Source organism: Erythrolamprus reginae, chromosome Z, assembly GCF_031021105.1.
Source record: "Erythrolamprus reginae isolate rEryReg1 chromosome Z, rEryReg1.hap1, whole genome shotgun sequence".
Lineage (NCBI taxonomy): Eukaryota > Metazoa > Chordata > Lepidosauria > Squamata > Dipsadidae > Erythrolamprus > Erythrolamprus reginae.
In genome coordinates, this window is record NC_091963.1 from 31,674,021 (window position 1) to 31,700,201 (window position 26,181).

General features: G+C 38.9%; 1 protein-coding gene across 1 annotated transcript in view; it reads right to left on the reverse strand.

Annotated features, from left to right (window-relative positions):
* DNAJC1 (DnaJ heat shock protein family (Hsp40) member C1) overlaps window positions 1-26,181 on the reverse strand; it is a 136,571-nt gene that overhangs the window by 78,011 nt on the left and 32,379 nt on the right. Inside the window, exons 7-8 of the mRNA XM_070727325.1 lie at window positions 11,185-11,275; window positions 8,833-8,999 (exon numbers count right to left, since the gene is read on the reverse strand). Coding sequence (XP_070583426.1) covers window positions 8,833-8,999; window positions 11,185-11,275 — 258 coding nt within the window. The remainder of the gene's footprint in view (window positions 1-8,832; window positions 9,000-11,184; window positions 11,276-26,181) is intronic.

The following is a 26,181-nucleotide window of genomic DNA, read 5'->3' on the forward strand; positions in this document are numbered from 1 at the left end:
AGGTGAAAATAGTTTGTAAGAAGAGGCAAAAAAATCTTAAATCCCAGGTTTGTATCTCGAAAGGTTTGTATGACGAGGTGTTTGTAAGACGAGGCATCACTGTATATCTATATACACATAGTAAAATGCATGAAGAAAGTTATAGAGGAGATACTCATAGTAAAATATATCTAAGAAAGAATAGAAAAGAAGATATAGTAATAGAACATATCCATGAAAAAATAGAAGAAGAGATACTGTATAGGAATAGAAGAAAGATATAGGAGATATAGGAGAGCAATAGGACAGGGGACGGAAGGCACTGCAGTGCACTTATACTCGCTCCTTACTGACCTCTTAGGAATCTGGATAGGTCAACCGTAGATAATCTAAGGGTAAAGTGTTGGGGGTTTGGGGATGACACTAAGGAGTCCGGTAATGAGTTCCACGCTTCGACAACTCGGTTACTGAAGTCATATTTTTTACAGTCAAGTTTGGAGCGGTTAATATTAAGTTTAAATCTGTTGTGTGCTCTTGTGTTGTTGCGGTTGAAACTGAAGTAGTCGCCGACAGGCAGGACATTGCAGCATATGATCTTGTGGGAAATACTTAGATCTTGTTTAAGGCGTCTTAGTTCTAAGCTTTCTAGGCCCAGGATTGAAAGTCTAGTTTCGTAGGGTATTCTATTTCGAGTGGAGGAGTGAAGGGCTCTTCTGGTGAAGTATCTTTGGACATTTTCAAGGGTGTTAATGTCTGAGATGCGATATGGGTTCCAAACAGATGAGCTGTATTCAAGGATGGGCCTGGCAAAAGTTTTGTAAGCTCTGGTAAGTAATTTACTCATATTCTCTTTTTTCTTTTAGGCTTTTTTGGGGCACTACTGGGAATATCCATGGGTGAAATGTGAAGTATGATTATTTGACCTGAAATTTCAATCTAGATTTTAATACCAAAACCATTTCATATACAGTGATACCTTGTCTTACAAACTTAATTGGTTCCGGGACAAGGTTCTTAAGGTGAAAAGTTTGTAAGATGAAACAATGTTTCCCATAGGAATCAATGGAAAAGCGATTAATGCGTACAAGCCCAAAATTCACCCCTTTTGCCAGCCGAAGCGCCTGTGTTTGCACTGCTGGGATTTCCCTGAGGCTCCCCTCCATGGGAAATCCCACCTCCGGACTTCTGTGTTTTTGCGATGCTGCGATTTCGCTGAGGCTCCCCTCGCTGGGAAACCCTACCTCTGGACTTCCGTTGCCAGCAAAGTACCCATTTTTGCGCTGCTGGGATTCCCCTGCAGCATCACAAAAACACGGAAGTCCGGAGGTGGGGTTTCCCATGGAGGGGAGCCTCGGGGGAATCCCAGCAGCGCAAAAACGGGTGCTTCGGTGGTGGGTTTGTAAGGTGAAAATAGTTTGTAAGAAGAGGCAAAAAAAATTTAAACCCCAGGTTTGTATCTCGAAAAGTTTGTATGACGAGGCGTTTGTAAGACGAGGTATCACTGTACATCTTAACTCTAAATTCAGCCGCACCCATATGTTAAATATAATGGCTCCTTAAAATGTCAGACCTACCTTTTGAAGTAAGGTAGACGACAACAGACAGAAAATTGGGATTACCACCACTTTAACCAAACAAATTGGTTTACTAGTTTAGTTTATCTAAGGACGTGGCTCTTCAGAATGATTTATTATACTGTCCTATACAGTACAATGTCTCACTCACAGGTTCTTTATGAATTTGTTGATATTAATCAACAACTATATTTTGTTAACTTCTAAATCAACAACTTTAAAAACAAACCTCTCACATAGTGATGTACAACATGGTAACCTTTGCATTATATTACTACAATTTAACAATCACTTTTGTAAAAATTCTAGGACTAGAACAGAAGTGTTAATCCAACAAGCCTTGTATGCAGAACAAGTCAAACTGTCTTTTCTTAGAAATAGAAGAAAAAAGAGATGGAGCCTAGGAGTCATGACAAGAAAAAAGGAGAGATTACTACAAAATTCATACAGCTCTAGTCAGAGGGAGAATTATTCCTTTCTCTGTCACTCAAACGATTTCCCAGCCATTACTACCCTCTCAACACATCCCCTGAACACCTCAACCATCAAATGACAAAGAACACTGCTGAATAAAAATTCTCCATTCAGTCATCTTTGATGTAGCTTGGTACAACAAACATGATTGATATGAACATATTCTGTGAAGAATATTCTGCTTTTTTGCCCCCCATCTATTAAAACAGATATTACCATCACATTTTACTTTGAGGCTATTATTAGCTAGTCCAATTAATAACATATCAATTTGACATTCCTATCTCTTGAGTATCATCACCAGGTCTCTAGATGGACTGTAATTAAGATGATTATTTCTGATCTTTCCTGTTTCTGCAACCTTGACAATATTGACAAGATTAATTTAGAGTAAGTGTTTTTAACAGGGTAGAATAAAGTGACATTTTTGTCAATTACAACTGTTTAAAATATTGATTTTCAATCCGTTGATAACATTACTTAGATCTATTATACTCACAATTCTCTTTGCATTAGATTAATTTTATGATAAATGTTATATTGTTGGAGCTGATAGAGTTACTTCTTCCAAAACTAAGGACAAATTTAATTAGCAATATCAAGATAAAAGAAGCAGCTTTCACTTAATACAAAATGTAAAAATGGAATAGCACTATCCATAAAATAAACACTGCTCAAAAAATAAAGGGAACACTCAAATAACACATCCTAGATCTGAATGAATGAAATATTCTCATTGAATACTTTGTTCTGTACAAAGTTGACTGTGCTGACAACAAAATGAAATTGATTGTCAATCAGTGTTGCTTCCTAAGTGGACAGTTTGATTTTACAGGAGTTTGATTTGGACAGTTTGATTTTACAGGAGTTTGATTTACTCGGAGTTATATTCTGTTGTTTAAGTGTTCCCTTTATTTTTTTGAGCAGTACAACCTTAGAACCCAAATCTCCTTTTTGCAATCCTAAAACAATGTAAATGAAGCCTCCAGTGGTTAACTATATTGTAAATGTTAAAATATATTTAACCAGCTTAGATATCATTATCCAAGTTGACTTTTAGTATTTCTTTTATGTTCTCTAATGATCACCTGAATTTGTGCAGCCTAGATACGGCAGCCCCACCAATTGCAATATTGTTAGTCATATTATTATTTTTATTCTTTACCAGCCACAACTGTTATGTTGAGTTGCACAGATTGCCAGTTTGCTTCCAGGTCCAATTTAAGGCCTTTAAAGTCCTGCATGGCATGGAATCTGGGTATTTGAGGAACTACCTTACTCCTATCATCTTGGTTTTTAATTTTAATTTTTAACTTTTTATTCTACTTTAATTGCTTTTTTCACTTTCTAGCTTTTATTATAGTGTAAGTTGCCCAGAGTTACTGTATCAGTGAAATGGGAAGCATAGAAATCCAATAATATTATTTCTTCCCATATAATTTATACAACGTATTACTGTAGAGAAAGAATCATAGTGTCTTCAAAGGGACTATGATTTATGATTGTGAATGATACAAAATTTATGAGTGAGCAAATGTCAGGAAAATTACCATCTTAAGATATACAAAAACAGCTAAATATTTCCAATTTTAAAGCTTCTTTTTTGTTTCCACTATCTGCTTCTCAAACTCATATAGCTTTCCTTCTCTTGCAATAACAATCTAAACATTTGCTAGTCAAAGTTTTGTTTGGTGCTATTGACAAGAGAACAATTCTTTAACAATAGTTGGTTTGGAAAACAACAAAAACAAATGGGAAATCCCTTAAGGAAGAACAGGAAAAAAATCCTACACATTTTTTTAAACTTAATGCTGACACTGTTAAGTTCATAACAAGGGCTGGAGAAAAGTATGAATATTTCACCTGGATTTCAGCATAAATACAAAATTAAAACTAGTTTACAGGCTTGTCTGCTAATCTTTTAACCAATATTTTAACTACAAAGAGTAAAATCATTTAAGATCCAAATTTACTTGGAGTAAATAATTATAAGTAATTCATGGAATAGTAATGCTAATTTTTATTTTTTGATTAAATATCATTTTGCTTTGGTAGGAGTAAGCAGTTAAAGCACATGAGACACACAATACTAGATTATTTACTTGGTGTTGTTTTTTTACTTGGTATATTTAATTCACAGTTTTATGTATACAAATTATATACGCTCCTTTTTCTTCATAAGGCACATTAAAATACATTAAAACTACAAAATGGCAATAATTGCATTCCCACCAAAAAACAAACCAAGAGGAAAGCCAGATAACTCTTCAATCCCTTAAAATGTGGAGTAGCATCATGCTCAATTACCCATCCATAACTTGAAAGTGTTTGTTTTATTTTTATTAGAATAGAATAGAATAGAATAGAATAGAATAGAATTTTTATTGGCCAAGTGTGATTGGACACACAAGGAATTTGTCTTGGTGCATATGCTCTCAACGTACATAAAATAAAATATACATTTGTCAAGAATCATGTGATACAACACTTAATGATTGTCATAGGGGTCAAATAAGCAATGAAGAAGCAATATTATTAAATGAATTTGCTGTCCATCTAATTTCAAAGTGACTCTGGTCGAATTACAGTATTGAAAGCAATAAAATCTATAAAAAAATAAATATTCATAAAACAATAAAAATGGAAATAAAAAATAAAATTATGATTTAAAAATAGGGAGGGAGAGGACAGGATGTGCAGAAGAACTGGTGGGATTGCCTCATTTTATCAACTACCTCCAGTGTATGTTTCCGCACTGGGGCTCCAAGCCATCTGGCAGTGCCAGGTCTTCAGGCTCTTACAGAAAGTCAGAAGAGTAGGAACTGATCTCACTTTACATAGTAAAGTGTTCCAAAGATCAAGAGTCATGGCAAAGATGGTCCTTGTCTTGGACTCTTCCAGCTGAAATTCATTGAACCACAGTATGGTTCTGTAAAAGCAAAAAGCTTCTGATTTCACTTTTAGTATTGTAACATTCCATTATGTTGATTTGCATTAGAGATGGTTAGTAGGTTTTAAAGAAGCCTCCTTTACAAGTTATGCATGGACAAATTTTTGTCTCTCTTGTACAATGCAAGCTCCATCAATTCTGCTAGGACTTACAACTTTTAGTATTTAAATATTACAAATGTTTCCTCCCTTTCTCTAGTCAAAATTTGTTCAGATCACTAAACCATACTGCAGGGTTGTTGCAGGTTTTTAAAAAGTGGAGGGAAAGGGTGAAAGCTGAATTGCTTCCAGGAATGGAATAAAAAAGTGATAAATAATATTTAATTCATATTAATATAGTATTAAAGAAACCAGATTTTATTAATTATAATTAGCTTGTGATTCTAGTGATTACATTCCCTGCATCTTTTGTTAATTTTTTAGCAATTACTTAATTCACCAATTACATCTAGGTCATTGGTGAAATTCAGAAATCTTCATATAAATATTGTCCAATAAAATGGAGAATGGAGGTAGCAGCCTACTCCCTTCCCTGCAGCCCCGACAGGCTTTCCTGCCTTCCACGCAGCTTTCCCAATGGTCCCCCACGCCCACTTGCTTTCCAAGGTCAGCATCCAGCCCAACCTGGCCAGTGAATGGGCCTGGCCTCATGGAGCCGAAGACTTCGCAGGTGGGCTATGGTGGGATAATGCCATTGGCCATAGCCAGGGCAGCCCCACACTCTCTCTATCCCACACTCATTTCAATTCAATTCAATTTATTAGATTTGTATGCCGCCCCTCTCCGAAGATTCGGGGCGGCTCACAACAACAATAAAAACAATATTCTAGCAAAAACAAATCTAATATTAAAAAGCACATAAAAACCCTATCATATTTTAAAGCAAACAACACATACATATCCAAACATAACTATAAAAAAGCCTGGGGGAAAGGTGTCTCAACTCCCCCATGCCTGGCGGTATAGATGGGTCTTGAGTAATTTACGAAAGACAAGGAGGGTGGGGGCAGTTTTCTTTCCACATAACCCAAAAAACAAAGAAAAAAAGAGGTCCCAATGATTGCGCAACACAGTTGATTGTCAAAACTTTTTACAAATATTTTTTAACATTTTTAAACTACTGGTTGGGCAGAATGGTAGTTAAAAATCTTTAAAAAGCAAAAAAAAAAAAAAAACCCCGGCCATTCCCACTCTATCAGATCATTCCCCACCAAGCCACGCCCACTAAGCCATGCCCACAGAACTGGTGGCAAAAAAATTAGATTTTACCACTGCCCCAGGGGTTCATGGAGCACAAAATTCAAAAATTGAGAATTGAGTGTAATGAAAGTACACATATATACATTATAGCTGTAGGTGGGTTCATTCTACCCCAGCCAAAAATAATGTTTGTTCATAAATGGATCAATTCTGGTTGAGATGGAAGAATGCACACAAATATCAGCTTGTCTGAAATGGCACCTAACAGATCAGAGAAGTTTAAAAGTAGCCTCTGAAGTAATTATTAAGGAGACATCTTGCCACAGAGAGTGGTAAGGACAGCTGAGAAGATTATAGGAAGCTTGCTTCCTGTTATTCAGGATACTGCTCATAAGTATTATGTTCTTAGAGCTCAAAGCATTGTTAGGGACCCACACATCTACTTTACATCTGTTTCTGTTGCCCCCTCTGGGGAGCAGGAAGGAGGTTTTGAAGTATTTCTAGCAGGACTACCAGATTCTGTAACAGCTTTGTTCCCAATGCCATCCATCTGTATACATCCGAACTAGACTGTGTTGTTTCCCTATGTCATATAAAATACATGGGCATACACATAATTTTATATTTATGTATTTATTTTGCCATGTTTATGTAGTGTATCTTGGAGGTGATATACTTCATTGCATATAGCTTTGAGAGTTATATTTAACGAAATTTCACTTTAATGTACACCAATTAGTGTACATTCAAAGTGACACTGATATTGTTTTCTTTTCTTTTCTTTCCTTCCTTCCTTCTTTCCTTCCTTCCTTCTTTCTTTCTTTCCCTTCTTTCCTTCCCTTCCTTCCATCATCAAATATATTGGTCAGATTGTTGCACTGCATTCAATCAACCAAAAGAGACTGAAAGTTAGAAATATCTTTTAAAATAATTCAAAGGGTTCACATAAACTTATGGTGCGAAAGTTTTGCCCGTTTAGATTTTTTCTCACCAGTTAAGCATTTAACAATAAATTTATTGCATTTATAAAGATGGTTCAAAAGACTTCTTTCTATATATTTGGCTAAGAATTACAACTATTAATTTTTTTTATATGAGTAGAAAACAATATATAATAATCTTTTAAAAGTTCACAATGTTTAGAAATATCTTAATGAAACTCTCCAAATATATCAATGGTTATCAAGAAGACCTAGAGGACAAACTGTATTCCTCCGAAAGACGTATGGCTCAGTTTTTAAATTTTGAAAAGTGTGAAGTTTTTTCCTGCATTGGTAAGTGCCAGTGTGCTCTGAAAATCCAAGATAATAGTCATTTTGGCTTCCTTGCAAAAGCCAAGATTCATTTCCTCAATGTGTGATAAATTAACTGCTGTCAATCATGGTTGTCTTATTGTGCTTATATACAATAGATTTCGACAACTAGAATTCACTTGTCTTTCATTTTTTAGAAATGCCAATTTTTCTAATAATAAACAAATGGTTTATTCTACACATTTCTACTTCTTAGCACTTCAGCTTGGACCCTTGCATTTTTACAGGGGCAAGATTAACATGCCAGATATAAAATAGAATGTATATGGTAGCAAATTACAATATAACAGATATGGTGCAATAGAAACAGCTTTAACTTTTGTAGTGTCTTGAAGTACAGTGGTACCTCAAGATAGGAACCCTTCGTCTTACGAACAACCCGAGATACGAACCCGGGGTTCAGAAAATTTTTGCCTCTTCTTACGAACTTTTTTCATCTTACAAATGCCAAACCCGAACTTACGGGTTCGGCATTTGGGAGGCTGCTGGGAAGCCCCCCGGCTGTTTTAAAAGGTGACAGCTGGGCGGCGGGGCTTCCCAGTGGCTTCCCGAATGCCGAACCCGGAGGTTCGGCAAAAGTTCGGGTTTGGGAGGCCGCTGGGAAGCCGCGCCGCCCGGCTGTCACCTTTTAAAACAGCCGGGGGGCTTCCCAACAGCCTCCCAAACGCCGAACCCGGAAGTTCGGGTTTGGTGTTTGGCGTTCAGGAGGCCGCTGAGAAGCCCCCGGGCTGTTTTAAAAGGTGACAGCCGGGCGACAGCGGTTTTTTGCCCGGGGGGGGGTTGTTGTTGCACGGATTAATTGACTTTACATTGTTTCCTATGGGAAACAATGTTTCGTCTTACGGACCTTTCGTCTTACGAACCTCCCCCGGGAACCAATTAGGTTCGTAAGACGAGGTATGACTGTATATCTTTATTTAGTCTTTTTCTCATATATCAAGATAATTAGAAAAATAAGTACAAGGAATTTAGAATTTATGTTCTATAAATCCAGAGTTTAAAGGTCCAAACCCTAACTCTTTTCAAGTATTTCAAACTTTTCATCTGCATAAGACAACAAAGAAGATCACTAAAACAAAGTGCAGAATTAGCACAGCTGCTCTAAAAATTTATTTATTCTACAAAATATACTGGGATCAGACATATAACTATTAAATATATCTTAAATAATTCAATCCTGACCTGCTATATGAGAGTCACTGTGCCTTTGGCAGATTTGATAGCTATTATTTTGACTGCTTACTCAAAATAATATACAAATATTAGAATATAAATACATCAATGTATAATTCTTTGCCAAGTTTTCATTCTTCTTTATCCTTTTAGAACAAATATATACTTGCCCTTTTTTTAAGTGATTTGTTCCTGCCTTCCAACCAATCATCCATCTGGTCCTCAATTTCTTCAATAGAAGTCCCATGATCATATGATGGTATATATGCATTTGTTTCAGTCACAGCATACACAGGAAATTCAGATTTTGGTTTCTTGACTTTAGGTTTTTTTTCCTCTGTGAAAAATATGAAGGAATTTAAATGACAAATTTGGGTGAAAGCATGTTTACGATACCTACTACCCTCAAATATGTCTAAGAAAAAAGAGCAATTTGAGGTTAGCAAGTTTACACTTTAAATTTTAGACAAAAAAAATCAGCAGAGATTTTTTTACTTCATTAATTAAAGTATTGAAATGAATTTCAGTATCACTGGAATTATGATAGCACACTTTTGTTTTAAAAAGGGGGTTGGCAAGATAAATAATTGGAGAGCCTGTACTGTCGCAGATGTAATGACAAGTAATAGAAGTGATAACACCTATAAGCATCATATCTGTTAATTAAAGAGATTACAGTGAAAATAAAAATTATTTTGGATGGCCACATATTACAAACACAATATTCATGTTGCACCTAATTGTTCAAATATAATTTGTCCATATGGCGAGCAGGCAAGGATCGGCGGGGAAGGGTGGGGTTAGTAGAGACTGGTGAGGCCACCCTTGAGGTGAGTGACTCTGAGTTGGCCACCACCCACCCAGTTATTTATTCATTCAATCATTTTATTTTACTTATTTTATATTTATTTATTTATTTATTTAGTTAGTTAGTTAGTTAGTTAGTTAGTTAGTTAGTTAGTTAGTTAGTTAGTTAGTAAGTACTTATATGCTGCCCTACTGCCAGAAGACTCTGGGTGGCTTACAACCAAATACACATAAAACATAAAACAGTGCAAATCAATTTAAAATCAGTAATTAACAATTAAAATAGTTTAGAAACCATGCATGCCTTCCCTGATCGGATTCCGATGGCATGCCATCTGATCAACGACTCCAGGCTTGCCAGAAAAGCCAAGTCTTAACAGCTTTTCAGAAGGCCAGTAGAGTGAGGGCAGTCCAGATCCCGAGAGGTAGCTGGTTCCAAAGAGATGGAGCAGCTACCGAGAAGGCCCTCCCCTGCAGGCCCACCAGCCAACACTGCTTAGCTGATGGGACCTGGAGAAGACCAAACCTGTGGGCTCTTATCAGTCGTTGGGAGCTAGGCGGTAGAAGACGGTCCCAAAGATAGTTTGGCCATAAGCCATGTATGGCTTTAAAGGTAATAACCAATACCTTGAATTGCACCCGGAGACCAATTGGAAGCCAGTGCAGTCCGGAGATCCAATTACATGACTACCTAGCCATGCCCACCCAGCCAGTCATTAAGCAGATCATATTAGCGGTCTGCAGGATTTTAAATTATGAATTTATTGGTCCCTGTGGTCCAAAAGGCTGGTGACCCCTGCCAAACCGTGGCATGATCTTCTACTGCCTCCCAGAGTTTGACCAAATTCGTCTCATCCTCTGCTATCCTCTTCTTCTTTGTCCTTCACATAAAATATTATAACCTTTTAAAAAAGTCAGTTGGATATGGAGTCTGGTGAATACCAAGAAAGAATACTTAATGTCATCATGTTGCCTACTCCTTAATATGACAGAAATGGGGCAAACTGGAAAATATGTAATACCACTAAGAGGCAATAATACCTACAAAATAATATTGCTAAACATTTTATGATGCAGAACAATTACGAAATAAATAAAATGAGGAAAAGGGGGAAATATATTCAAAACAAGCAGTTTACATATTGCAATTAAATATAGGTGAAGCAGAAAAAGGTTCTATATCAAATTATCAAAGAACCAGATCTTTTGTGAATTACTTATGCAGAAACAGCATTTTTGGTAGGTTCATATAATTTTGAGCACATTTTAGAGTGCTTAGTGGTTCAAATAAATTGGGAACCATTATAAAATTTACCAGAATTTTTTTTCCCCAGGAAAGCACAAAACTAAGTGATTACTATTTCTTCAAGACATTATATAAAGGCATATCTTTTGGAATTGTTGATAAGTTTGTGCTGTTTTACCCAACCTTGTTTCTTACCTGATTAATTGATTTGAATGCAATAAGACAACAGGAATTCAGAAGTAATTTTGGGAATTTCATATTGCAGTTAAACTGATCCTTAGTAAACCCATTTTCTGCACAGATGGAATCTGACTCCATCTATAGAATTAGATTTCAGTTAGACTCCATCTGTGTAGAAAATGGGACATGCTGTGATAGGTGAAAAACCCACCCACTTCCCTGCCTCCTACACATACCATTTTCGCAAGGATAAATGCAATAAAACTGCACACACACAAAAAAAACTCACTCTGAAGTGTTTCCAGTTCAGCTCTTGCCAAGGCCTCCTCTTTTTCTTTTATTTTTGTTTCTTTATATTCTACGTAGAGTTGCTTGGCCTCCTTTAAGAAAAAGCAATGATATTAGCATTTCAGAGAGACCAACTCTGAAAAGCATAATGTTAAAGTTTTACACTTTATTTCAACCCTGGCAATTGTTTTCTTAAAAAAAAAATAACAAAGAGCAAGATTTCTTAATAAAAATGCAGCATAACGAAAACAAATTCTAAAGATGTATTTTAGCAACAAGCTACTATGGTCCTAATTATTGAAAAGGTAATGGAGGAAATGGTTCCATTGTAAATTTGAAATGCAACATTGCCCACTGGTTTTTACAGTATGCGAGATGGCCTATCAATTATCATTTCAACAAATCATCTCAACAAATTCCTTGGTTGGCTGGAAATTAAAAGCATAGATCAGTCAAGCCATTCACACTTGCAACTGTAAGTAAATTCAGCAAAAACTATATATCAAACGTATGCATTTAGGATGAATATCTGATTAGAAGAAACATAGAAGAAACCTTCATAGTGCTTGTTTTACTGCTAATGTATCACAAAAGCCGAAATGGCTCAGCCACTTAGCACTCTAATGGCCAGTTTTCTTTACAACGAGTAGAAAATTATATTGTTTCTTTAAGAGAGAAAGAATAGAGCCTGGGTGGAGCAGCAAGTAGAGTGCTGTACTGCAGGCCACTGAAGATGACTGTAGATCTGAAGGTCAGTGGTTCAAATCTCATCACCGGCTCAAGGTTGACTCAGGCTTCCATCCTTCCCAGATGGATAAAATGAGGACCCGGATTGTGGGGTCAATAGGCTGGCTCTGTTAAAAAGTGCTATTGCTAACATGTTGTAAGCCGCTCTGAATCTAAGGAGAAGGGCGGCATAAAAATCAAATAGATAGATAGATAGATAGATAGATAGATAGATAGATAGATAGATAGATAGATAGATAGAGATAGATAGATAGATAGATAGATAGATAAAATAATAAATAAATAAATAGAATAATAAATAAATGAACAAATAAACAAACAAACAAACAAACAAATAAATAATTGGAGGGGGGGAGAAAAAGAAAAAATTTGAAGAGCCAGCATGCATATTATTCAGCCTCCCACAACACACCCACACATCAATGCTTATATACAGACTTTATTTCGGCTGCAATGAAGAAGTATAGCCTAGGGCCATGATGGCAAACCTATGGCACATGTGTCCGAAGCGGCATTCAGAGACATTTGGACTGGCAGTGCCTTTGCTCGTCCCTTTTTTCATCGACTTGGACTGGCGGTGGCGGCAGTGTTTCTTCGGTTTCCTCCACCACTGCTGCTGCTGCTATCGCTGGCAGGTCTCAGTCGTCATCTCGGTTATTTTTTGGGCCGGCGTCCCTGTGCCTCTCTCTTGTTTGGAGCGTCGAGGGTGGCAAGTGCTACTGGCAGGCTTCTGTCATCTCTTCAGTTGTTCTTCGGGCCAGCCTCTCCGCTTCTTCTCCTTGCCCAGAGCATGGGGGGAAGGTAAGCGCCACAGCTCCTGCTGTTCCTTTGAGGGGCCCTGTCAGTGTTTCCTCCTTCTCGACCCTGACGGTCCTAATCCCGGTAGTGGTTTATCCTCCTTCTGGCCACTGGTGAATTTGTGATGGATGTTGCGGAGGCGAAAACTGTGAAAGTTCGGCCCTGACGGTCCTAATCCCGATAGTGGCTTGTCCTCCTTCCGGCCTCTGGTGAATTTGTGACGGACGTTGCGGAGGCGAAAACTGTCAAACAAAAGAACTGAAGGAGGGAGGTGAGCAGGTCCCATGGGATTTTGGGGTGGCTGTTGTTGGCCTCTCCGTTCCCCATCCCCATTGGTGCCAGTTTTAATATAGATCTGTTTTCTTGCGGTAGTCGATTGACTTTTGGTTGAGGATTTTACCAGCTTTTACTAATTGTTGTAATTTTATAGTTTAGCTTTTATATAAGGGTGTGGATAGGGATGGGGGTTAGGATTAAGGAAGAGGATTGGGGTGCTTGGGTGAGCCGGGGTCAACGACTGAAGTCCCTCTGCTGAGTGTGCAAACAAAAGCAGAGGGGGACAGAGACTTGAGCCCTGGCTTAATATGAATGTGCTACCTTGTCTTCCAGGGAAAAGGGAGGCAGGTGGGGTGGGGGACGGGATCTCTGGGATGTTGGAGAGCTGGAGTATTGCGGTTATGACTGGGAGAGGTAGATATGGCAGAAGCCGGGGGGTAGGCACTCTCAGGGAATTAGGAGTTGCTGTCTTAAGAGTGATTACTTGGTCCAGCTCCACTGATTCTGGTTCATCAGGCTGCTGTCATGGGATGTCAAGGCCCTGGCCTTAGGCTGCTGATGTTTAATACCAGGTCAGTTGTCAAAAAGGTCCTTCTTGTCCGAGATTTGCTCTTAGAGGAAGGGGCTGACCTGGCATGTATAACTGAGACCTGGCTGGGCCATGAGGGGGATGTGTCCCCTCTTGGAAATGTGCCCAGACAGGTTTTAGGTATTACATCAGCCATAACTCTAGGGAAGAGGAGGAGGAGTGACAATTATTGTCCGGAAGAGTCTTAGTCCTTGCAGGATCCCTGCCCCAGAGTTTGTTGGGTGTGAATCTCTCCGTTTGAGGTTGGACTCAGGAGTTTAATTGGGTTTGTTGTTGACGTACTTGCCTCCCAGCTGTGTTGCAACAACCCTGCCTATGCTGCTAGAAGCAGTAGCTGGGTTGGCAGTGGCGGCTTATGGTGTTTGGGGACTTCAACTTGCCTTCGCTCAGAGAATCCTTGGGCATGGCTCAGGAGTTCATGGCTACCATGACAACCTTGGCAGTCCCAGGGTCTGATTCATGGGGGTGGGGACACACACTTCACCTAGTGGAGATATGGAATTAAGGGGTATAGATGCTTTGCCCTTGTCATGGTTAGATCATTTCATGCTGAGGCTGGAATTTAAGGCACCATTCTTCCATCGCAGGGAGGTGGAGCCGTGGTTCCATCCCAGATGCCTAATGGACTCCGAAGGGTTCCACAGGGAACTTGGGGAAATATCAGGCTCCCTTGTCAAAAATCTGGTTGAATCCTGGTGGTTGCGTAGAATAAGGCAACATCAGGGGCATTAGACTGGATTGCACCTTTGCAACCTCTCTGTGGCAATGGATCCAGGAGAGCTCCTTGGTTCACTGAGGAACTTCAGGAAATGAAGCACCAAAAGAGACCGTGTAGAACAATGCTGGAGAACCAATAACTCTGAATCTAACCAAACACTGTTAAGAGTCTTGATTAGGACTTATCTAGTGGCAATGTGGACGGCAAAATGTTTGCATTTTTCCACATTTATTGCGTCTGCGGATTCGTGCCCTTTTCAGGTGACCCATTCCCTTTTCAATGTGGAGGGAACGGAGGAGCCCTTGCAAGGCAGAGCAGAAGAATTTGATCAGGTATAGCAGAGGAATGTGTTCATTTTCTGGCAGATAAAGTCACCCGATTCGGATGAACCTGGACTCTGATTGGGCAATTTCGACTGAGATGAAAGGGGTAGATCTTAGTCCTGTTGTGTGGAATAATTTGATCCTGTGACTCCTGAAGACAGGTGCCCGCCCTGCACGTGCCTTTCCTATGCTTTGGCACTCACTTATAAAGAGTCTCTCTGTGCGTGCACACGGTCCCCACTCAGCCACAGCCAGGCCGGGGGTCAGAACGGGAGGAGTGGGGAGAAGGATCATCCAAAGGGAAATGTCTGCCGCAGCTGGCAAAAGTTCTTCAGCCCAGATTTCCAAAAATATCCAAAAAAAGTACTAGAAGCAGCAAGGGGTAGGGTTAACCAGTGATGGGAGAGGCCCAAAACAGGCTGGGCATTGCCGACCCCTGGCCTAGGGCATTTGGATGGGTAAATTCAACAGTAAATATGAGCTTATACACAAATTACAAAGTCTAATACATCTATTTAAAGTAAATAAGCAGTAAGAAAGAGGTAATTCTATCCTTGCAGATTGAGACTTTCCTTCAACAGGTTATAAAATGGGATTTCCTATCATGGTTAAAATTTAATATTTGAGTCATTTGATATAAATCATCTCTCCACAAATCATATATTTCAAGTTACAGAGAAACAGAACCACTATATATATTAAGTACAACCCAAGAAGAATAACACTGTAAATCTGCACTTCTATTCTACTAGTTTTTCTCATCATTCCTATCACCCATTTCCTCCCATGTTTACTGTATGACTGTAACTTGTTGCGTATATCCTAAGATTTTTATTAATATTGCTTCTTCATTGCTTATTTGACCCCTATGACAATCATTAAGTGTTGTACCACATGATTCTTGACATATGTATATTTTATTTTATGTACGTTGAGAGCATATGCACCAAGACAAATTCCTTGTGTGTCCAATCACAATTGGCCAATAAAAATTCTATTCTATTCTATTCTATATTAAATTTTTGAGATAACAAGCTTAATGTTTGCTATTTATGCTTTTCAAATGAGACAAATTCAAGCTACGGTATTTAGATATATTAGCATTGTCTGTTATATAGTACTACTTTTTGGAATTGTCCAGTTTCAAAAAATATTTGGATACAATCTGGAGCCTTAATTCATGTTATCAAATTAGCAAAACATGATCAGAAATCAGTTTCCACACTGAGGTTTTGAGATTATATCAAAAGCACAAAACCAATAAGGCATGGATGCCTTGCTTGTGAGTTCAGGTTAGAAAGAGTTAATTGGCCTTTAACTCTAACCCTTCTGACACTGAAAGCCAATATTTGATGCTAAATTCTGGAACAGAATCTATTACTGCTTATGTGACCTCTAAACATCAGACTCCAAGGGGTATCTGTCAATCTCAGTAGTGTGTCAATCATGAAGCAACTGGAAGTGAGGCTCAGATACAAATTTCAGAATGGAAGAGAAAAACAAATACAGTTTTCGATAATCAGAATTGGTAAAAGTTATAAATTGTTTGGGATTAATTCAAATTAAAAGAAGCAGGATAGAAAAAATATACTTTTGAACTTTAATATTGGAGAAGACTCTTAACAATACATTGAAGCCAAAAAAGCAAACAGTCATTCATGCCCTCATCACCTCAAGGTTCGACTACTGCAATGCTCTCTACATGGGGTTACCTTTGAAAAGTGTTCGGAAACTTCAGATTGTGCAGAATGCAGCTGCGAGAGCAATCATGGGCTTTCCCAAATATCCCCATGTTACACCAACACTCCGCAGTCTGCATTGGTTGCCGATCAGTTTCCAGTCACAATTCAAAGTGTTGGTTATGACCTATAAAGCCCTTCATGGCACCGGACCAGATTATCTCAGGGACCGCCTTCTGCTGCACGAATCCCAGCGACCGGTTAGGTCCCAGAGAGTGGGTCTTCTCCGGGTACCGTCAACTAAACAATGCCGCTTGGCGGGACCCAGGGGAAGAGCCTTCTCTGTGGTGGCCCCAGCCCTCTGGAACCAACTCCCCCCAGAGATTAGAATTGCCCCCACCCTCGCCTTTCGTAAGCTCCTTAAAACCCACCTCTGCCACCAGGCATGGGGGAATTGAGATGCTCTTTTCCCCTGGGCCTTTACAATTTCATGTGTGGTATGTCTGTATGTATGTTAGGTTTTTTATATTAATGGGTTTTTTAATCATTTTTGTATTTATTGGATTATTATTGTACATTGTTTTATTACTGTTGTTAGCCGCCCCGAGTCTCCGGAGAGGGGCAGCATACAAATCCAATCAATCAATCAATCAATCAATCAATAATAAATAAATAATAAATAAATAAATAAATAAATAAATAAATAAATAAATAAGACTAAATAAATCAACCTAGAAACACAATTAACCAGGATCCTATTTTGAATACATTATTTACATGTTTTCTAATATGTAACTTAAAAAACTTCATTTATTTTTTATTTTAATTATTTATATAAAATTACTGTATATGCCTAAAGTAAACTAAAGCAAATCTTTTAAAAGTGAATGAAAGTTTATGGCTTATAAAAAATATCCATCTTAAAAACACTGATTCATGCAAGTACGCCATTCTATCAACATGCATTCTGCCGAAGTTCTTTTTACTTTCTGCGATTTTACTTTTAGTAGTTGTATTTTACTTTAGGTTCATAACTTATTGTTTTTTAAACTATCTTTGAACTGTTGTGTCCAGAGGACAGTTAGGTCTTGTACCCGCCCCATATTCCTTGGGCGGGAAAATACTGCAAGGTGATTGGTTGGCTCAGCCTGGCAGCCCGGTATATATATAGCTGCCAGGCACGGCCATGTTTTGTCTTGTTCAGTTCTGTAAACCGTTACTTCCTGTTTAATAAAGAACCGTTACTTACTACAAGATTGCAGTCCTTCATTCCAGTAAGGATTTAACATGAACTATCTAACTAACTGATCCCATTTCAGGATCATCAAATTCTCTCCAGGATCTATAGTGTAGTTCTGTTTTTAGTAGAACCTCCTCACAACTATAAGCCACAGATGTTATGGAACCTTGTAAATTTCAGAATGGTGAGCAGTTATAGCAATAACATTAACATAATTTAAAATGTAGTCCATTTAATTGCATTATAAGATATGAGGAAATGGTTCAAGTTTTCATTTAAAATTTTCAGGAAATATACATCAATCTTATAACTATATGTATAAAACTTTCAAAATAAGCTGCTTTCATTTTGTTACAATGTGCTTCCTTCCTTAAGAAATAAAACAAAATTAAAATGAAGTTAAATTCCTTTTTTTTTTACTGAAAGATTTTGAATTCTTTAAAGACAGATATATTTCATTCAACACTGGATAAATGCTGAGCTTCCCAGACATCTTTACACATGTCAGGAGAATTCTCATTTACCATGGTCAAAACAAGATTTGATATAGAGCAGCTTTTCCATTTCCATATCATTTTGCCAGCACAAGATTTTAGTGGCACCTAATATTTCATTAAGAAGACAATTTAAAGTAAGAAAAGACTATTCTCCCTTCAGAACAAAAAACTTGCACAGATTGTATCCTGGATTCCTTAACAATCCCTGAAATGGAAACTGGAGGTAGGTGAGGTATAAATGCAAAGGGGGAAAAAACTACATTTTAGAATAGAATAGAATAGAATTTTTATTGGCCAAGTGTGATTGGACACACAAGGAATTTGTCTTGGTGCATATGCTCTTGACGTACATAAAATAAAATATACATTTGTCAAGAATCATGTGGTACAACACTTAATGATTGTCATAGGGGTCAAATAAGCAATGAAGAAGCAATATTAATAAAAATCTTAGGATATACCAACAAGTTACAGTCATACAGTCAACATGGGAGGAAATGGGTGATAGGAATGATGAGAAAAACTAGTAGAATAGAAGTGCAGATTTAGTAGAAAGTTTGACAGTGTTGAGGGAATTATTTGTTTAGTAGAGTGATGGCGTTCGGGAAAAAACTGTTCTTGTGTCTAGTTGTCTTGGTATGCAGTGCTCTGTAGCGACGTTTTGAGGGTAGGAGTTGAAACAATTTGTGTCCAAGATGTGAGGGGTCAGTAAATATTTTACCTGCCCTCTTTTTGACTCGTGCAGTATACAGGTCCTCAATGGAAGGCAGATTGGCAGCAATTGTTTTTTCTGCAATTCTGATTATCCTCTGAAGTCTGTGTCGGTCCTGTTGGGTTGCAGCACCAAACCAGACAGTTATAGAGGTACAGATGACAGACTCAATGATTCCTCTGTAGAACTGAATCAGCAGCTCCTTGGGCAGTTTGAGCTTCCTGAGCTGGCGCAGAAAGAACATTCTTTGTTGTGCTTTTTTAATGATGTTTTTGATGTTAGGTGACCATTTTAGGTCTTGAGATATGATAGAACCTAGAAATTTGAAGGTCTGTACTGTTGATACTGTGTTGTCTAGTATTGTGAGAGGTGGAAGGGTGGAAGGGTTTCTCTTAAAGTCTACCACCATTTCTACGGTTTTGAGTGTGTTCAGTTCTAGATTGTTCTGGTCACACCACAAGGATAGCTGTTCAACTTCCCGTCTGTATGCGGATTCATCATTGTCTCGAATGAGTCCGATCACTGTTGTATCATCTGCAAACTTCAGTAGTTTAACAGATGGATCGTATGAGATGCAGTCATTAGTGTATAGAGAGAAGTGGTGAGAGTACACAGCCTTGGGGGGCACCTGTGCTAATTGTACATATATCTGATGTGATTTTTCCTAGCTTCACCTGCTGCTTCCTGTCTGTTAGGAAGCTTGTGATCCACTTACAAGTGTGTTCAGGTACCGCTAGCTGATTTAGTTTGGTTAAGAGAATGTCCGGTACGATGGTATTGAATGCTGAACTGAAGTCCACAAAGAGGACCCTGGCGTAGATCATTGGAGATTCAAGATGTTGAAGGATGTAGTGTAGAGCCATATTAACAGCATCATCTGTTGATCTATTTGCTCGGTATGCAAATTGCAGGGGGTCTAACAGTGGAAGGAAACAGAGTGGAAGCATATCGCTTCCATAGTATATAATATCCATGTTAGTAGTTAAATGTAGATGAAAGCTATTAAAATATGTGATATCAACTGCTTTTTAGCATCAGATCCAGGATCAGAGAGTAAATTTTCCTATTTAGATTAGCTAGCAAAAATGCTTCAGTAGTTATATGTACTAGTGTTGACTGTCCTGTTTGAGGTAACTGGACAGTTTTATTAAGTAATTAATCACAGTAGGAAGATTTGGCATGATTCCAGGATACAACAAGCTATCCAAATAATTCAGAGAGAATATGACATATGCAAGTTGAATAATACATTGCAGAACAGGAACTAGAGAAATATCCATGTCTTTGCAATGAATTCCTGTTTCTAGAGACCGTGATTTAATAAATTGTTCTGTCCAGGGACAATATCCTAGATTTAATCTTCAAAAAGTAAAGCAAACATTACACACCCAGCTGCTGGGGATGAAAGATGAATGCCCAACACTACCAACAGGTTACAAATCTCATTCATAGTAGGTTCATTTGCAGGGGACCTTTAGCCATATGGTCGATCATTTTACTTATGCAAATTCATCACTGTGGCTGGTTCAATAAAACATGCTTTTAAAAATGGACTTAGTATTACTTAATATAAATATCTCTGTGCTAAATAGGTTATTTCTGAAAGGAAAAAAAATATGTCCTGACATCAAAATTCTGTTTAGAAATGGCATCATGTACAAACCCAAGTTTTAGCTAGAGACATTTGGTAATATTCACATCAGCTCTCCTCACTTCAAAAATCCATCTTAATCTATTTCCTCCCATCATCCAAAAAATAATTAAAAATAAAGCTCTCAAAAATATTGTGCTTTGAAACCGTGCACCATTTTTCTTCTAACCCTAGAGAACAGCTGGCATAGCAAAGAAAAGGCAAATGACAAACAACAGCTAACCTGTGGACATGCATACAAAACAGTTTTCTGAAGTAAAAGAACCACCTTAATTATTTTAAGTGCCTTCATGTATTAGAACTAAGGAAAAGGAACAGAAGGGACAGGAGCAATAGAAAATATTCAGATTGATAATGACAAACATATGAATAGCAGTTTTGCAACATGATTTGTGTGACTAGATATTTATTTAGTCAGTCTATTTAATGGCTAATATCAGTAGATATTAAAACGATACAGGCTAGGATCAAAATATACCCCTGCCTAAACATACAGGCCTTCTGCTCACAATCAGATTAGATATTTTCAAATCTAGTTTTGACCTGAGACTTGTTTTCATCTACACCTTCAAAAAATAAGATGGGATACAAAATAGTGCTAATCAGGGAAAGGTAATGGAAACAGATATTGCACTAGGAAAAAAATAATAATTGTAGGACGACAAAAAAGTGCAAATGCTTGATTTCAAGAGTGAAGAATTGTTTCTATTTGTCATCTAATATAATATATGAAACATAGAAACATAGAAGACTGACGGCAGAAAAAGACCTCATGGTCCATCTAGTCTGCCCTTATACTATTTCCTGTATTTTATCTTACAATGGATATATGTTTATCCCAGGCATGTTTAAATTCAGTTACTGTGGATTTACCAACCACGTCTGCTGGAAGTTTGTTCCAAGGATCTACTACTCTTTCAGTGAAATAATATTTTCTCACGTTGCTTTTGATCTTTCCCCCAACTAACTTCAGATTGTGTCCCCTTGTTCTTGTGTTCACTTTCCTATTAAAAACACTTCCCTCCTGAACCTTATTTAACCCTTTAACATATTTAAATGTTTCTATCATGTCCCCCCTTTTCCTTCTGTCCTCCAGACTATACAGATTGAGTTCATTAAGTCTTTCCTGATAAGTTTTATGCTTAAGACCTTCCACCATTCTTGTAGCCCGTCTTTGGACCCATTCAATTTTGTCAATATCTTTTTGTAGGTGAGGTCTCCAGAACTGAACACAGTATTCCAAATGTGGTCTCACCAGCGCTCTATATAAGGGGATCACAATCTCCCTCTTCCTGCTTGTTATACCTCTAGCTATGCAGCCAAGCATCCTACTTGCTTTTCCTACCGCCCGACCACACTGCTCATCCATTTTGAGACTGTCAGAAATCACTACCCCTAAATCCTTCTCTTCTGAAGTTTTTGCTAACACAGAACTGCTAATACAATACTCAGATTGAGGATTCCTTTTCCCCAAGTGCATTATTTTACATTTGGAAACATTAAACTGCAGTTTCCATTGCTTTGACCATTTATCTATGCAACTCTATTTATTTATGCAACTCTTTTAAAAGTTTAAAGAAATAAAATATCTTTTGTATTCCCTTTCTGAAACATCACCATGACCACAACCCTACCTGATTTATTGAGAAATTGATTCAGTCAGACTAAATAATTGTGTGATGTTGTACCTTGTCCAAGAATAGGAGTGAATCTTTGAAAATATAATCTGATTTGCCCAATAGAATTATTTCTATAATATTTGAAAAATATATATTACTGCTTTCTTGGTCACGGTGGCTCAAGGTGGCTTACAGGAAATAAAAACACAATAAAAGAAACAAAAATAATAAAAACTAAAAACATAATAACCCATCCACCCCACACACACACATTTATAACAGCCATTTAATGTGCTCTGTCCTGCTCTGGGTTCTCTCTCTGGGCAGACCCATGTTTTCAGGGCCTTCAAAAAGATTTTTAGAGTGTGTGGCCCAGTCTAATTTCTGGAGAGATGACATTCCAGAGGGAGGCAGCCACCACAAAGAAGGCCCTTTTTGGGGTCCCACCAGATGTATCTCCTTTGGGGACAGGGCATTCCTTACCTCCCTGCTCTTATGGGTTGGGGGCATGTGAGTGGCAGAGATGGTCACTCAGATAACCTAGATGCAAGCCATGAAGGACTTTAAAAGTGACAACCAGCACCTTAAATTTCACCTGAAGCAAATCAGCAACAATGCAGCTCCCACAGGAGATGTGAAGCATGTGCACACCAATGTCTGTACAAAACCATACAGGCCACTACAATTTTCATAGCTTCCGGATACCTTTCAAAAGCAGCCCCCTATACAACGCGTTGCAATTGTCAAGACAGGAGATGACTAGGGCATGAGTGACCATGAGTAGGAAGTGTCCATCCAGAAAAGGGTGCAACTGCCTCATAACCTGCAGTTGTGCAAAGGTCCTCCTTGGCCATGACTGCCACCTGTTCTTCAATGAGGAGTTGCAAGTCCAGGAAAAACCCCAGATTACACAGAGGGTTTATTTGTGGAAGTGCCATCCTACCCAAGATCAAAGTTGGCAATTCTCCATGAATAAAAGAACCACAAACCCAGAGCTACTTGGCCTTGCCAGGGTTGAGTTTCAACCCATTACTCCCACCCAGCTCCTGACAGACCCCAGGCATTGGGAGAGTGAGATCATGACATCACTTAAGTCACTATGGGCTGAGGTGTACATCTGAATATCATCACCATGATATCTCAGACAGACTGTGGTGACAGGTAGATGTTGAATAGGAACAGAGAGAGTACCAATCCCTTTGGGATCCGGCAAAACAGTGGGCAAAGGCTCATCTCATCTCATCTCCTATTATCTATCGCAGAATGAGAGCAGCCATAGAGGAAAGAAGTAAACCAGAATAGCACAAAGCCTCCCACTCCCAATCCCAGAGGTCGCTCCAGAGGATACCACCAAGAGGTTAAGTAGAGCAAGGATGGATGCACTATATCAATCCCCCCACAGATAATCGAAAAGCATGACCAATGCCATTTCTGTTCCATATCCAGGTCTGAACGCTGATTTATAGGAGTCTAATTTGCTTAATCCAGAAACCTGTGGAGTTACTGGGCAACTACCTTCTCAATCACCTCTCTCCAAAAAGGGAAGTTTGGACACAGGTCTGAAATTACACAACAAGGCTTCTAGAAAATAGGACGGCCATTGCTTCCTTAAAGTACTGGAGCACTACCTCCTCCTGTAAGGAAGCATTAATCACTGCCAAAGTCCACCTGCATGTCACCTCCCAGGAAGCTTTCACAAGCCAGGAGGGACATGGGTCCTCCCACTTCCTCAGGAACAACAGGGTCAAACTGTTCAAAGATAACAAGGCAAACACCTGCCCCCTGGGTCTCCACCAGACTAGCACTACTCTGGAATCTAACTGGGAACAAAGTCTTCCAGAAAATTTACAAATTCCTCAGTACACCCCCCCTTCAGATGGACCTCAAACTCAACCCGGATAAGACAAAGTGGCTGTGGGTTTTGCCTCCCAAGGACAATTCCATCTGTCCTTCCATTACCCTGGGGGGGGGAATTATTGACCCCCTCGGAGAGGGTCCGCAACTTGGGCGTCCTCCTCGATCCACAGCTTACATTAGAGAACCATCTTTCAGCTGTGGCGAGGGGGGCGTTTGCCCAGGTTCGCCTGGTGCACCAATTGCGGCCCTATCTGGACCGGGACTCACTGCTCACAGTCACTCATGCTCTCATCACCTCGAGGTTCGACTATTGTAATGCTCTCTACATGGGGCTACCTTTGAAAAGTGTTCGGAAACTCCAGATCGTGCAGAATGCAGCTCCGATAGCAGTCATGGGCTTACCTAGGTATGCCCATGTTTCACCAACACTCCGCAGTATGCATTGGTTGCCGATCAATTTCCGGTCACATTTCAAAGTGTTGGTTATGACCTTTAAAACCCTTCATGGCACTGGACCAGAATATCTCCGAGACCGCCTGCTGCCGCACGAATCCCAGCGACCGATTAGGTCCCACAGAGTGGGCCTTCTCCGGGTCCCGTCAACTAAACAATGTCGGTTGGCGGGCCCCAGGGGAAGAGCCTTCTCTGTGGCGGCCCCAACCCTCTGGAACCAACTCCCCCCGGAGATTAGAACTGCCCCTACTCTCCTTGCCTTTCGTAAGCTCCTTAAGACCCACCTTTGTCGTCAGGCATGGGGGAACTGAGATATCTCCCCCGGGCATATACAATTTATGAATGGTATGTCTGTATGTATCTTTGTTTAGAAAATGGGGTTTTTAAAATATTTTTAAACTGTAATTTAGATTTGTTGTAAATTGTTTCACTTTGTTGTGAGCCGCCCCGAGTCTGCGGAGAGGGGCGACATACAAATCTAAATAATAAATAAATAAAATAAAACCTCCGTCTTCTCCTTCCCCAAGTGGGGATGGCAGACCTTAGAGCAAGTTGCTAGTTGATTGCAGAGGCAGTTAATGTGTAGAGTTATTCATACTTCACGGCATGAATTGCTAGAAATATTCAATTCAATTCAATTTATTAGATTTGTATGCCGCCCCTCTCTGTAGACTCGCAGTTCTTCCCGTGTTTGATCGAGTTTATAGAAACATAGAAACATAGAAGTCTGACGGCAGAAAAAGACCTCATGGTCCATCTAGTCTGCCCTTATACTATTTTCTGTATTTTATCTTAGGATGGATATATGTTTATCCCAGGCATGTTTAAATTCAGTTACTGTGGATTTATCTACCACATCTGCTGGAAGTTTGTTCCAAGGATCTACTACTCTTTCAGTAAAATAATATTTTCTCATGTTGCTTTTGATCTTTCCCCCAACTAACTTCAGATTGTGTCCCCTTGTTCTTGTGTTCACTTTCCTATTAAAAACACTTCCCTCCTGGACCTTATTTAACCCTTTAATATATTTAAATGTTTCGATCATGTCCCCCCTTTTCCTTCTGTCCTCCAGACTATACAGATTGAGTTCATTAAGTCTTTCCTGATACGTTTTATGCTTAAGACCTTCCACCATTCTTGTAGCCCGTCTTTGGACCCGTTCAATTTTGTCAATATCTTTTTGTAGGTGAGGTCTCCAGAACTGAACACAGTATTCCAAATGTGGTCTCACCAGCATTCTATATAGTGGGATCATAATCTCCCTCTTCCTGCTTGTTATACCTCTAGCTATGCAGCCAAGCATCCTACTTGCTTTCCCTACCGCCTGACTGCACTGTTCACCCATTTTGAGACTGTCAGAAATCACTACCCCTAAATCCTTTTCTTTTGAAGTATTTGCCAACACAGAACTGCCAATACAATACTCAGATTGAGGATTCCTTTTCCCCAAGTGCATTATTTTACATTTGGAAACATTAAACTGCAGTTTCCATTGCTTAGACCATTTATCTAGTAAAGCTAAATCATTTACCATATTACAGACGCCTCCAGGAATATCAACCCTATTGCACACTTTAGAGTCATCGGCAAATAGGCAAACCTTCCCTACCAAACCTTTCCCTATGTCACTCACAAATATATTAAAAAGAATAGGACCCAGAACAGACCCTTGTGGCACACCGCTTGTAACCTGACTCTGCTCAGAATACTCGCCATTAACAATAACTCTCTGATGTCTACGCTTCAGCCAGCTGCAAATCCATTGAACTATCCAGGGATTAAGTCCAATCTTCACTAATTTATCTATCAGCTCTTTATGTGGAACCGTATCAAAGGCTT